We start from the raw sequence: 15,238 nt of genomic DNA, 5'->3' as shown, positions 1-15,238 counted from the left end.
AAACACCAGCCTTTGGGACCAGTAGGAAACAGTCTTCTCGAGCTGTAGTACAAAACTGTTATTTATTTTTATTTATTTGAAGTTTTTCTACACAGACATTCGTTGGGAACATCACATGGGTTTACAAAACAGGATATGCAGTGGAGGTGCTATACAGAGAACTGATAATACATAATGCAAACTGTGCATAAAGAAGGGCGGGAAGTAAGATTAATATGATGAACTGTATAACAGAGGGAAAAGAGGGGGGAGGATAATGTACATTCAGTATTTACATATACACAAAATTAGTTTACCAAATAGAAGGGAGCATGGAGATCAAGAAATTGATAATTTGAGAGATTATAAAGTAGTAACCCTGCATTATTCACATATAGTACTTTAAAACTGTTGGTCTGCTGTCAGCATAAATACTGGTCTGCTTACATGGAGTCAGTCCAATAATAATAATAATAACTAATAACCTAATTTCTAATATGTTCTGGGGGGAAACCTAGCATGGAAAAAGACATTCTGTGATTTTCTTTCTGTATTCTCTTTCAGCCTCCATTTTTGCATGGACTAGAGGTCTTGGTCATAGAGCTAAGCTGGATAAAAATAAGGAACTCCAGAACTTTGCTACAGCTTTGGAAGAAGTTTGCACTGAGACAATAGAGGCAGGATTCATGACAAAGGACTTGGCTGCTTGCATTAAAGGTTTACCTAAGTATGTACGGGATATATCTGTAATCTTCACTCATATTGCTAAAGGTGGTAGTTCTTTAAATAGCATTTTTTTTCTTTCCATCTGTTTGATTCATTTAACAATTAAATCTGTTCAATACATATTTTATAAAAGTGAAAATTCTAATTGAGAATTTTTGTCCTTAAGGGGGTGATTTTGAAAGTCTGCATCACTCCAAAGTCGGCAAGCACTTTTTACGGGCAGACCGTGTAGCTAATTTTCAGAGGGAAACTATACATTTAGTTTCCTTTTGAAAATTACCTATGCAGACAAAAATGTGCTGGAATGGAACACATGGAGATTTGAAAATCAGTATGTTTGCCTTGCTTTCCCTATCCTATTCTCTCCTTGTCCTTGTTTATACCTTTCCCTCAATCCCACTAAAAGTGTCCATGTGTGCTTTGTAGTTGAAGTGAAGATGACCATTTTCAGACAGCCCAGTGTAGCACTGTTTAGCTGAGTAAATGGCATGCTAAGATTTAAATTGGAATGATCTGGAGCCATTAGGCTAACCCCCACTCTCTTTCAGTGTGCAGCGGTCTGACTACTTGAGTACATTTGAATTCATGGATAAGCTTGCTGAAAACTTGAAGATGAAATTAGCCTCACAACCAAAGCTTTAAGGGTGAAGATCAGAAAAGGATCCAGAAGAAAGAAACCCTGCTGCCCACTTAGTTTACACTGTTCATCAGAAAAACAAAAAATCCAAACCTGGGAGAAATCGGTGCTTTAACTATTACAATGTTTTTTTAAGATGGTCAGGGAAAACGTGTTACAAAATCTCTCAGTAACAAGTATCTGACAAATTTGCCATAATTGCTCTGCTGATGAAAGGTGCCAGTTAAGTTTTTTTTTTTTTTAATTTAACAAGTGACTTTCCCTTTGAACAGATTGCTTGAGATAATTGCAACACATTTTCCTTGATGATTTGTTTAACACTTACAGTGCATTATCTCTGTAATACTCCTCTTGAAAAAGGAAAGCAGTCCTAAGGTGCATTTAAAATGTCCATCATGATTTTACTTCATTATTTAAAATGTTTTTTCTTCTTTGAACATTTGTCTTGTTGCTTTTGTAAGATGTATGCAGTATACAAGCTGCAGAAAATAAAAGAATCCACTGAACAGGATAATAATGATTATAACAACAAATGAAAAATCCCGTATAAATGGAGCGGCAGTAGCGCTTAAAGAGACCTCATAATAATTGTCAACTTTTTAAGCTGGCATGTAAGCTTATATTGGCTCAAGCTTTACTTTACTTGTAATCATCGGTCTCTGTAAGCATGAGATGCTCCTGCAATAGGTAGCTATCTCGCGGCACGGTCAGTCTCTATTAGTACTCAAATGAGTCTCTTAGTTTACTTAACTTGCGATTTTAATGTCCGTAGACGAACCAGTATTGTTGATAGCATCGGATTATACCTGCATCAACAATACTGGTTCGTCTACGGACATTAAAATCGCAAGTTAAGTAAACTAAGAGACTCATTTGAGTACTAATAGAGACTGACCGTGCCGCGAGATAGCTACCTATTGCAGGAGCATCTCATGCTTACAGAGACCGATGATTACAAGTAAAGTAAAGCTTGAGCCAATATAAGCTTACATGCCAGCTTAAAAAGTTGACAATTATTATGAGGTCTCTTTAAGCGCTACTGCCGCTCCATTTATACGGGATTTTTCATTTGTTGGTATACAAGCTGCAGGCATATGTTGAAAGTAAAGCTGGTCTGTGAATTATGGAAACATTTGTAGGGAGCTCAGCTCTGTCTGATCAGTAAAACTAAAATGTTTAAACTAGAAACAGAGTATGATTGGGGTAGAGGGCAATAAGTGTACCTAACAAGTCCTTTTTACCCTGAAGAAAAGCAAAGCCAGTAGATTGTTCTCTCTTTGCTCTGTAAGATGCTGCAGGGTATTAGAAGTAAATGCTAAAGGTGATACAATCCACTTCCATTCACTTTAGAGGGCATTTGATCAAGGCAATGGTATTGCACTACTTTCCTCATGAATTATCCTGGAATATATAAAAGTTGTCTTGCTTAAGGAAGACTAAAAATATTTGGGGAATAGGTAGGGTCATACCATTGTATACTTTCAAACTTCAGTTTTTCAGTGTGTGAAGGATTAAATCATAAAAAGAAGTTATTTAGGAAGGAGACTGGGCAGTTTTGTGGTCTAGAATAGTGGTCCCCAACCCTGTCCTGGTGGCCCACTAGCCAGTCGGATTTTCAAGATATCCACAATGAATATGCATGAGAGAGAATTTGCATACTAGCATTTCTTTCCCCCTAACCTCTTTCAGAAACCTGTACTTGTAGTTATGGATAATCTGTATTATGGCAATTAGAAAGCACATTGATTTGGCTTGCATAAAATGTGCTAAATGCAAATTATTACTGTCAATTTAGTCTATTAAATAAGGCCCCTAATTTAGCTTTCCTTTTTTAGGATGAAAAATACAATTGTAATCTTCATCTATTAGTTTTGTAAACAACTGTTCATCTGTAACAAGCTATGAGCCAAAGGGTTATATCAGACAATGATATTGCTGACAGACTGTATAAGATTTTAGAAGTCCAGTTATGAAAACAGGTGCTTTAGTTGTAAGTTAAAATATTCAAATAGTAAATGTGCTTCCTAACTGTATTGTGCAATAGCCATCTAAGATACTTGCAGGGACAAAAGAAAAAATTGAGTTCATTCCTCCTTTAATATATAAATTGAATACTCTTACTGATCCAATATTAATTTCAATAACAGTGTTACATATGTTTGTAGAACCAGGTAACATCTATCCTGATGGTGCTATTAATTAGCAAAATTGCTTACCTTGTAATAGGTGTTATCCCAGGACAGCAGGATGTAGTCCTCACATATGGGGTGACATCGGTAATGGAGCCCTATGACGGAAAACCCCCCGTCAAAGTTTCTAAAAGCTTTGACTGACACTGGCACACTGAGTGCACTGAGCATGCTCAGCATGCCATGATCCCTGCGTCCACAGGGGTCTCCCTTCAGTCTCGTTTGTAGCATTATGCGTAAGCGAAATATCAAAAAAATAATAAAATGTATCGGACCCAACTCCGCGGGGTGGCGGGTGGGTTCTGTGAGGACTACATCCAGCTGTCCTGGGATAACACCTATTACAAGGTAAGCAATTTTGCTTTATCCCAGGACAAGCAGGTTGCTAGTCCTCACATATGGGTGATTAGCAAGCTAGAGGCTGAGTCATTTTGTAGTGAAGCAACAGTGAAGAATTGTTGGTGAAAATGAGGCAGCCGAAGATCACAGCAGGTTGGATGTAGAAGGAGTTGGGAATATATTGGAAACAAGTTCTATAAGACAGATTGTCTAAAGATCGAATCTTGTCGTTTTTCTTTGCCCTAGCAATAAAGAGCTGCATAGGTGTGAAGGAAACTCCGTTGCAGCTTTATATATGGTAATAATGGGCACTGAACGATAGTGTACTACTGATGTAGACATCACCGTTACTACGTGTGCTGTTATTCGCCCTTGGAGAGGAACGTTTGCTTTTTCATAACAGAATTCGATACAGACTGTTAGTCGGTCGGAGAGAGTCCGCCTTACTACCGCGACTCTTGGTTCATTTTATGTGAAAAGAAACAAAGAGTTGGTTGGATGTCCTATGGACTGCCGTGCGGTTCAGGGAAAAAGCTAGTGCATGTTGTCAGTCTAAGGTGTATAAGACTCTCTCTCCTTGGCTAGAGAGAGAGGTCTTGAAAAGAAAGCAGGCAAGACTATTGACTGATTAAGTGAAAATCTGTTACTACTTTTGGTAGGAATTTGGGGTGAGTGCAAAGGACTACTGTGTCGTGCAGAAACCTTATGTAGGGTGAGTATGTGACGAGAGGTTGCAACTCACTGACCCTCGTAGCCAATGGAATGGCTACTAGAAATACTTGTTAGGAAAGAAATTTCTTGTCGCAAGAATGTATCACACTAGATCCCATTTAATGAGCAGTGGTTGAATGGGGGGCTTAAGGTGAAGTAAGCCTCTCATAAACAGACATACTAGAGGTCACACTGTTATTGGCGTATCCCATATTTCCTGTGATATGCCGCTAAGGCATTTAGGTGTACTCTTACAGAGGATGTCTGGAGAACAGAATCCGAAAGGTGATATAAGTAATCTAGTACAGAAGGAGTGGGGCAAGAAAAAAGGTGAAAACCTGTTTGTGTGCATCACTTGGTAAATCTAGTCCACTAAAAGTGGTAAGGTTTTCGTGTGGAAGGCTTTCATGAAGCTACGAGAACTTTAGAGACTTGTGTTGAAAGATTAAGTGGTTGCAGAATTTCAACATTCAAGCTGTCAGGGCAAGAGTTGTAAGGCTGGGATGACGCAACTTGTCCTGATTCCGAGTTACGAGGGTGGGCGCTGTGCCCAGGCGAATTGGTCTCTGATCGAGAGGTCGAGGAATATAGGAAACCATACTTGTCGAAGCCCATATAGGGCTAAGAGTACTATTGTTCCTCTGTCCTGTTGTAGGTTCACGAGAGGTTTGGCTATGAAGTATGGGAAGCATACTGGTCTCGGGCAGGACGAGGGCCTGAGGAACAGTGAACTCCGTCCCGGCTCAGCATGATAAGAGTGTTGGTTATGAGAGATAGCGGAAGAGGCACATTTAGGAGGCCCTTGATGGAAGAAAGGCGTAAATGTGAATGCAGTGAAACCATGTGTAGGTAGTAGAATCTGTGCACCGTCTGGTTTGATTCGGAAGCAGAGGGCAAGTGCGGTTGACCTCCACTCTAGAAGATTTCTCTTGCTACACGTGTCCAAGACCATTCGAGAGGATGGACCTATCTGGAGAAGGTCTGCTAGTGCGTTCAGTAAGTGTCTGAGAACAGTGCCCGAGAATACATAAGTGAGCAAGGGCTAAGGATAAAGCCGTGCAGCTTCATTGCAGAGCAGCTAGGATGTTGTGTATGCTTGTATGTTGGAAAGCACATTGTCCCAATGCTGTCTGTATGCATAAAGAATTGTTGCAGAGGCAGTATTAGAAGGCATAAGGGTATAACTCATGGTACAAGATCCAGGAAGTTTATGCGTAACTGCTTGGAGCGGAATAGACACATATTGGGTTGAGAAGATTTGTGGTCAAACTTTCAACTTGAAGTAAATGGGAGCATGAGCAGGAAATAGACTAGGTTATGCAGCTGTCCATGCAAGGAAAGCGTGAATGATGTTGGACTCCGTAGAGAAACAGCATTCACAGATATTGAGTCAAAGAAATACCTCAGTTGCGAAGCTGGTGCCACCGGCAGAGCTTGGAATTGTAGATCGTTGACTCACCATGAGGCACATAGGAAGAACAGAGATAATGTACTTACTGTGTTTTGGAAATATGGTAAGGAGAGATACCATTTTAACTGTGCCTTCTGAAGAAAGTTGGTATTTCTGAGGTCCAGGATGGGTGGAGAGTAACTACTTTCTGTTGAAAGAAAGAATAATGTAATTAAAACTCCCCAACCCCCGTCTTCCCCCCTCTGCGCTTTGAAGCGTGTAGGGGAGTGTACCGGGAGACTGCTCTGATATCCGGCTAGTTGGAAAACCGGGAGGTGTCCAACTGGAGGGGTTGATGTAATATGGATATCAGGTATCCTCCCACGGGAGTGAGAGCGGTAAAGTCTTACCCGCATTTCTAAGTGCTGTACAAGGAGACATCAAGACCCATATCAGGCTTCGAGGTGGACTTGTAGTTGAGGCAGCATGTGCTGGATCTCGTGTTTAGCAGAACAGTAAATGCACCTGGAACAGGAACCAAAAGCTAGAGCATTAATCAGTGCAGAGCCATGTTGCTGAAAAAGGGAGAAAGCCCTGAAGCAAACCTAAAGAAAAGAAAGAGAGGTTCTCCTGGTATTGTGGCTGACATAGCTGGCATAGCGATATGTGACACTAATACAATTCTTGGAAAGTACATGACCCAGAACTTTTCTAAGCATGTGGCTAGAATTAGAGAACACATTTCAATGGGAATGCCGCAGAAGCGGGTACTTACCATCCGACGTGAACCGCCGAGGGATGAGCCGGTGAAGATTGCTGGCTCAGTGGATTTCCGGAGTCCTCTCGGAGTAGCCTGTGGACGTTAACGTCCGTCTCAACTCTGATACCTGGTATGGTGGCGCAGGTATAAAGGAGACAAGGCTGGGCGTAGCTGGCGCTTAGACCGTAATGAGCGGAGGGCCAGAACCCTGCACCGATGTCGGTGGGGTACGCCTGGGAATAGGGAGCCAATTGACGAACTCATGAAGTCAACCATTGTCGCAGCGGCTGGATGTCTCGACGCCAGTGCAGAATTCTGCAAACCTCGATCCGGTGTGCCGTTGGCAGTGGTGATGTTGCTCGGCCCCAACATTGTTCAGCATCGAGAAGAATAGCCGCAATGCGTTGAATGGCGTCGGTGGCAGACGGTCACCGTGTTGGTGATGATGCATGCCACAGTGCTCAACCTGGTCATTCCCCAGCGGCGAGATGTAAGCCCTCGCTGTCCTGGATGGCGATCGATGATGGCTGTCAGCATGCCTGCTCTGCTCCTGATATGGGCTTTAATAAGGACCCAAAGCATGGAGCACTGTGTTCAGGGGAGGGCATTGTGTGGCGGTGTTATGTTGACATTGACGGTAATCAAAAACATCGCTGGTTTCGGAAAAATGATATGGGCATTGACTGAGTCAATGACCGCATCCATAAAACATAGAAGATGCTGATGGGAATGACGTGGGTGTAGAGATCATCGATGTATGGAAGCGGGCACCGACAAAATCTGTAGTATGGCCACGGGCATCGACGGCATTGATTGGATCGACTCGGGCAACAATGACTCCCATGGCATTCATGCCACGGATATGAGCACCAATGGAATCGATGTTGACATGGCTGCCATGCAGGGAGATGGCGTTGACATGGCTGCCATGCAGGGAAATGGCACTGGCATGGCTGCCATGCCTGGAAAACAGCCTGGCATCGATGGAAAACAGCCCGGCATCGATGCCATGCCTGGAATCAGCAACGATGGAAGACAGCCCGGCATAGATACCATGCCTGGAATCAGCCTGGCACCGATGCCATGCCTGGAATCCAGCCTGGCACCGATGCCATGCCTGGAATCAGCCTGGCATCGATGGAAAACAGCCCGGCACCGATGCCATGCCTGGAATCAGCCTGGCATCGATGGAAAACAGCCTGGCACCGATGCCATGCCTGGAAAACAGCCTGGCACCGATGCCATGTCAGGAAAACAATTATTCAAAACAACATCATATTATACCATCAGTATTTGCCGTAGCCTGTTAGTTAGCTAGATAATGAGACCTCATATATACTATGGCAGGGTACCGGTGAATTAGTCCCTGGGTGCCAATAGTTCAGTAATGCGGTGATAGACTCTGCGTACACCGTCACAAAGTTATAATCATAGGTCTCACTAGATGATCAGAGTACCGACAACGTGTTGTCGGTTACTAGGTATTATAGGCAGTAGAAAGGATAAACACTTATCGTAGCATGTTTGGCTGTTATTGCAGTCAGGGACTCAGTACTGGCGTGTTGGCCCGACACGGCTCGTGTTTCTGGGGAACCTTCTTCAGGGGCCGCAGTATGCCAGTGTATTTTCCAGACTGCCCGCTTCTTCTGCTACTTGGCTGCAGCGATATTTTGGCAGCCGCATTACTGAACTATTGGCACCGCATTACTGAACTATTGGCACCCAGGGACTAATTCACCGGTACCCTGCCATAGTATATATGAGGTCTCATTATCTAGCTAACTAACAGGCTACGGCAAATACTGATGGTATAATATGATGTTATTTTGAATAATTGTCATAGATTACATCATACATTCAACAGTCTTTATCTATATTAATGTCAGGAAAACAGCCTGGCATCGATGGAAAACACCCTGGCACCGATGCCATGCCTGGAAACAGCCTGGCACCGATGGAAAACAGCCTGGCACCGATGCCATGCCTGGAAAACAGCCTGGCACCGATGGAAAACAGCCTGGCACCGATGCCATGCCTGGAAAACAGCCTGGCACCGATGCCATGCCTGGAAACAGCCTGGCATCGATGGAAAACAGCCTGACACCGATGCCATGCCTGGAAAACAGCCTGGCATCAATGGAAAACAGCCTGACACCGATGCCATACCTGGAAAACAGCCTGGCATCGATGGAAAACAGCCTGGCACCGATGCCATGCCTGAAAAACAGCCTGGCATCGATGGAAAACAGCCTGGTAATCGATGGAAAATCTGACATCCATAATAGAAGGATGGCATCGATAGAACTGACCCCCAACAGCGATGGAGTGCCCCGGGTAGCGGTGGCATTGACCCGATTATGGATGGAAGCGACGAGACAAGTGTTCATCGATGGCATCCATTCTGGCAACGCTAGCACTGATAAAGCTAAGGAAATAAATCAGTGCCATGTATAAACATAGATGGCACTGATAGAATGATGTAGGGAGGATGGCATCAGGGTACCGCAGGGGGAGGGGTACCTGTGGCATCTGAAACCACAGGATGGCCTGAAGGGGGTACCGATGGTAGCGATGGGGTATTACTGCGCAAAGGTACTGAGGAAAGTAAAGGACCTGAATCTACAGAGGCCCTGGCGGCACCGGTAACCGTGGAAGTCCCTGTCCCACTAGTGCTAATAGCCAAGCAGAGTGTCACAGAGGGACACTGCAGGCTGTGTGTGACTAACTGAAAAATAGGGAGAGGGAAGGCCGCAGTCGGTTGGGAGCCAGAAAGGTGACAGGAACCGATCGAAAAAATATGGCATAGTACTCACCGAACGTCGAATTAAACCAACGCGGAGGGAGACCCGTGCAGGGAAAGGTGTTTGTGAAGTAAAAATGTAAATCTTTTATGAGGAAAAAAGTGTTAGAATTTCTCACAGAGCTCCAACTGCTATGCTTACAGCAGAACGGAAAAAAGAAGACTGAAGGGAGACCCCTGTGGACGCAGGGATCATGGCATGCTGAGCATGCTCAGTGCACTCAGTGTGCCAGTGTCAGTCAAAGCTTTTAGAAACTTTGACGGGGGGTTTTCCGTCATAGGGCTCCATTACCGATGTCACCCCATATGTGAGGACTAGCATCCTGCTTGTCCCGGGATAAAACCCTATTACTTGATGCTCATTACACCAAGATTAAAAAACCTTCCACACCCTTGCATAAGCCAAAGATGTAGAAGGTTTTCTAGAATGCAATAAAGTAGTCACAACAGCATCTGAATAACCTTTATTCTTTAACAGCCGCCTCTCAAAAGCCATGCCGCTAGAGAGAAGTGTTCGACCTCTTCCAAACAAACCGGACCCTGAGATAGAAGGCAGGGAAGATCTCGAAATTGAAGGGGACAGTCCAGTGCTAGTCTGACCAGGTCCACGAACCACGGACGGCGTGGCCACTCCGGAGCCACTACGACAACGTCGACTTGTTGAACTTCTATCCAATGCAGAACCTTGCCGATTAGAGGCCAGGGAGGGAACACGTAGAGAAGAACATCCCTTGGCCAAGGAAGTACCAGAGAATCTACTCCTTCCGCTCCTCTTTTCCTCCTGCGGCTGAAGAACTGAGGGGCTTTGGCATTCTGAAATGTGGCCATGAGATCCATTGCCGGAGTGGACCATCTGTTGCATATCATTTGATAGGCTTCCTCGCACAGTTCCCACTTGCCTGGGTCGAGATGATGCAGACTGAGAAAGTCTACTTGAATGTTGTCCACCCCGCCAATGTGTGAGGCTGTGATGCTAAGCAGATGTTGCTCCGCCCAGGCGATCAGCTGTTGTGCTTCCTGAGCTACCAGGAAGCTTTGGGTTCCTCCCTTACGGTTGATGTACGCTACTGTGGTCGTATTGTCGGAAAGAACCCGAACAGACTTCCCGCAAAGGAGAGGCTGAAGAGCGATTAAGGCTAAACGAACCGCTCTGGTCTCTAAAAGATTGATCGACCACTGTGCTTCCTCTTCAGACCACTGACCCTGAACAGATGTATTCTGACATACCGCTCCCCAGCCTGAAAACTGGCGTCGGTAGTGACCACAGTCCATTCCGGAATCTCAAGTGGTAAACCTCGTTGCAGATTCGCTGTCTGTAACCACCAATCTAGGCTGGAACGAGCCGTCTCTGTAAGGGGAAGGTGGTATAGTTCCGAAACCGGATTCCAGCGTGAAAGCAATGCAGACTGAAGTGGTCTCATGTGCGCAGGGGCCCAGGGAACCAACTCCAGAGTAGAGGTCATTGAACCTAAAACTATCAAGTAATCCCGCACACAAGGAATAGGGATAGACTAAGTCTCGAATTTGTGATTGAATCTTGAGAAGGCGATGCTCCGGAAGGAACACTATTCCTTGACGAGTGTCGAACAGTGCACCCAAAAACTCCAGAGATTGGGAAGGTAATAGGTGACTTGTCTTCGTTGATTACCCAGCCTAGAGACTGCAAAAGGCTGATTACCCAGTTGATTGTATAATAACAAAGAGATTCCGACTTCGCTCGAATCAACCAGTTGTCCAGGTATGGATGTACCAATAGGCCCTCCTTCCTGAGTTGAGCTGCCACCACAACCATTATTTTGGTACATGTTCTGGGAGTTGTGGCTAATCCAAACGGGAGAGCCCTGAATTGATGTTGTTGCCCTAGAATGCAAAACCTGAGAAACTTCTGATGATCGGATCAAATGCAGATATGAAGATAAGCTTCGGTGAGGTCGAGAGATGCTAGAAATTCTCCTCTGTGAACCGAAGCTATGACAGACGGAAGAGTCTCCATCCGGAACTTTGGAATCCTTAGACAATGGTTGACCCTCTTGAGATCGAGAAAGGGATGAAAGGTTCCTTCCTTTTTGGGAACGACGAAGAAAATTGAATAACGACCTTTCTGATGTTGGAACTGGAACTATAGCTCCTAGGTTACTTAAACGCTGTAGCGAGTCTTGGATTATGAGACGCTTTTGTAGGGAAGAACATGGTGAAATTAGGAACAGGTGGTGAAGTCGCCGAACAAAATCTAAAGTGTAACCTTGATTTATCACTGATAGAACCCATTGATCCGACGTACATCTGGCCCGTTCTCCGTAAAACAAAGACAGCCTGCCTCTTATGACTGGAACCGGAGAAAGGACCGGCCTTATCTCATTGGACAGACTTTGTGCCTCCTGAGACTTGGGAAGTTCCAATTCCTTACCAAATAATAATTTTCCCTTAAAGGGTAAAGCCCCTAATTGAGCTTTGGAGGATGCGTCTGCAGACCAATTCCTCAACTAGAGAAGTCTGCGAGCCGATACAGAAGCAACGATAGAGTGAGCAGAGGTCCTAATGAGATCATATAAAGCATCTGCACTATAAGCAACTGTAGCTTCCAGTCTACCAGCCTGAGCAATTTCTTCTTCAGAGAGGGAAGAATTGTTTTGTAAAGCCTGGACCCATCTTAGTCCAGCTCGCAAAGCCAAGCTACTATACATGGCCGCCCGCACACCAAGAGCAGAAACCTCAAAAATTCGCTTAAGCTGAACCTCCAGCTTACCATCTTGGAGATCAGAGCCGTAGCCCCAGTTAGTGGAATAGTTGTTTTCTTAGTGACGGCTGAAACAGCGGCATCCACCTTAGGAAATTTAAAAATTTCCAAAGCTTCCTCAAGTAATGGATACAATTTTTCTATGGCTCATGCTACCTTAAGCCCCACCTCAGGAGTATCACACTCCCGGTACATAAGGTCAGTGAGAGAAAGATGAAAAGGAAATTATGTCGTGGGACCTCTAAGGCCAAGCAACACTGGGTCAACGTCACACATCCAAGAATCCTTTACTGGAACTTCGAGCCCCAATTCCAGTAAAATAGCTGGAATTAAGGGACTAAGTTCCTCTCTTCTAAACAGGCGGACTACTTTGGGGTCATCCCCATCCGCAACATGAAGGTCTGAACTAATACTCAAAGCAGGGTCTTCATTTAAACCCCCCTCCGGCAAGGACTTGTCCGGGATAGGTAGAGAGCCATACTCAGAATCATCTGAAAAAGAAAAAATTTTCTGATCCGGACCCTGACGAAGGGGACGCTTCGGAACTGATCCCACTCCCAAATCCGTGGGACTAGCCCTTTTTGAGGAACGTGGCCTTAACCTCTGTTCAGATGACAGACTCTTATATCTCTTATGAAATTTCTTAGATTTGTAAGCTTTGCAAAGAAAACAAAGAAAATCCCCTGAAAAGGCAGAAGAGGAAGAAGAATCTGAAATCTCCTCCAGGCTTTCAGACTATTAAATATGGCCCTGTTTCGCGCGGCTTGTCCCCCCCCCCCCCCCCCAAAAGGGACTGCCGGCTGCGGCGACAGCGGAGGCGGGTCAGAAGCACCCTGAATAGCTGCTTGTCGCCACCCTCAGAGTAGACAGGAGTGCCTCAGTTCCTGCACTGCAGCGAAAAGAGACTGGGGCGGGAGAGCAGCTGGGCCCGAGGTTTTGGGGCCGCGCGAAGTGGCAGAGTCCCTTTTTTTTTTTTTTTTTTTTTTTTTTTTTTTAATCGGCAAACTTGATGAGCCTTCCCCCCCCCCCGGGAGACAGGATGAACAGAGACTCTCTCTGGAGAGATGCGCGCGCATCTCCACAAGCGCAGCAGGCCGTGCCTCGCGGCATTATAAAGAAAACGGCGCGAAACAAAGTACGAAAAACTAAAAAAAACCCCGGCGAAAAACAAAGGCACGGGCCCACCGAACACCAAAAGGTAAGTAAACAACAATTCAGCTGTCAAGAATTTTTTTTTTTTTTTTACCTGACCGAAACGCCGTGGCCCCCAGTAACTGCTCCAAGTAGGGTGAGTGAGCCAGTCCCCCCGGTATCACCCCTGGCAGGAGTGGTTGCTGGGTACAAAACCTCCCCAACTCCGGCAGCCTCAAAAACCAGGAGGGATAGTCCTCCCAGGACTTGGCAACCTCCTGGGAGGCAGTGAAACAGCTGTGAAGAAAAAAAAAAATTTTTTTTTAAATAACTTAAATGAAAAGAACAGGCTCTCTTCAAAAGAAAAAGAAAGCCTGCAAAAAATTAACTCCTAAACTACCTGACTAAAAAATAACTAACTACCACAGACTGCAGAGGTTAGGGACGTCCACCTCTGCTGGGAGACAGAGAAATACTGATTGACTGCAGGTGGTGCTCCAGGGTATATGTCAGAGTCATTACAATGTTTTTTCTCTGCCTCCCTCTGCTGGATTGGTGACATAACCCAGGGTCTGGACTGATCCAGGTACATTCAGGGAACACACAAACTCTGGAATTTGTTGCCAAAGGATGTGGTTAGTTTAGTTAGTATAGCTGTGATTAAAAAAGGATTGGATAAGTTCTTGGAGGAGAAGTCCATTACCTGCTATTAATTAAGGTGACTTAGAAAATAGCCACTGCTATTAATAGCAACGGTAACATGAAATAGACTTCAGTTTTGGGTACTTGGCCAGGTTCTTGTAGCCTGGATTGGCCACTGTTGAAAACAGGATCCTGGGCTTGATGGACCCTTGGTCTGACCCAGTATGGCATGTTCTTATGCTGTGTTGCAGCACTGAAAAGCACAGTTGCTTACCTGTAAACAGGTGTTCTTCAAGGACAGCAGGATGTTAGTCCTCACACATGGGTAACATCATCGGAGCCTGGCACAGAAAACCTTTGCAAAGTTTCTAGAAACTTTGACTGACACACTGAGCATGCCCAGCATGTTGCTAACCACGCGTCCACACAGGGTCCCTCTTCAGTCTTATAACAGAGCTTGTGAAAAAATAAAATAACCAAGAGAAACCCAACTCCACATGGTGGCAGGTGGTTTTCACCAGGACTAACATCCTGCTGTCCTTGGAGGATACCTATTACAGGTAATCAAGTCTGCTTTCTCCAAGGACAAGCAGGATCGTAGTCCTCCCACATGGGTGACTAACCTTCATCCTACCAACTGGGATTCAACAGGATCCGACGCACTAATATGCTTCTGCTATATAAACACCAGAAATGTTCAGCTGCCATTTTAGGAATTTGTCACTTAACCTACAGTAAGTCTGATTCAAATGTTGTTCTAAACTATTCTACTTTATTCTTCCTACAACAGCTATTTATTATTTGGGGTCCAAAAAGCCCCAGAATGTGAGACTTTCAATTAAGTGAGCTTAAAAAGTATAACTACTGATTCTTTGCATTTTCAGTCGGTAAAAATGTCTACAAGAGGGTCTTCTAGGCAGAAATATGCTCTGTATTCCACTGCAGATGTTGTAAAGGCAATTTGAGGATAACAATGACTCTGATTTTGAAGATACAGACACCTGAGGCTGATCACATATCAGAGCAATCGGAACATAGTGACACCGAATACAGTCAGCCACCTGTTACTCAACCAAATGAAATTCCTGCAAGAGGAAGGTGTCCTCTTGCAGCACATTGCCCTGTGTGCCTTAACAAGTGCTATCAACAAAACTGCATGGGGTCCATTTGGACCCCAGTCGATAAGACTGTGATGTA

The 15,238-nt window shown here is 44.7% G+C and overlaps 1 protein-coding gene across 3 annotated transcripts in view; it reads left to right on the top strand.

The window, feature by feature from the left end:
* IDH1 (isocitrate dehydrogenase (NADP(+)) 1, cytosolic) overlaps nt 1-1,779 on the top strand; it is an 87,930-nt gene extending 86,151 nt beyond the window's left edge. For all 3 annotated transcript variants that reach the window (XM_029606380.1, XM_029606381.1, XM_029606382.1), the window contains 2 exons: nt 544-706; nt 1,254-1,779. In XM_029606380.1, coding sequence (XP_029462240.1) covers nt 544-706; nt 1,254-1,347 — 257 coding nt within the window. In that variant the 3' untranslated portion in view covers nt 1,348-1,779. The remainder of the gene's footprint in view (nt 1-543; nt 707-1,253) is intronic.
* The last annotated feature ends 13,459 nt before the right edge of the window (nt 1,780-15,238 follow it).

The sequence above is a fragment of the Rhinatrema bivittatum genome, chromosome 6 (assembly GCF_901001135.1).
Source record: "Rhinatrema bivittatum chromosome 6, aRhiBiv1.1, whole genome shotgun sequence".
NCBI classification, from domain to species: domain Eukaryota; kingdom Metazoa; phylum Chordata; class Amphibia; order Gymnophiona; family Rhinatrematidae; genus Rhinatrema; species Rhinatrema bivittatum.
The sequence above is the reverse complement of the archived record's forward strand: the minus strand, read 5'-3'. Positions and strand labels throughout refer to the sequence as shown.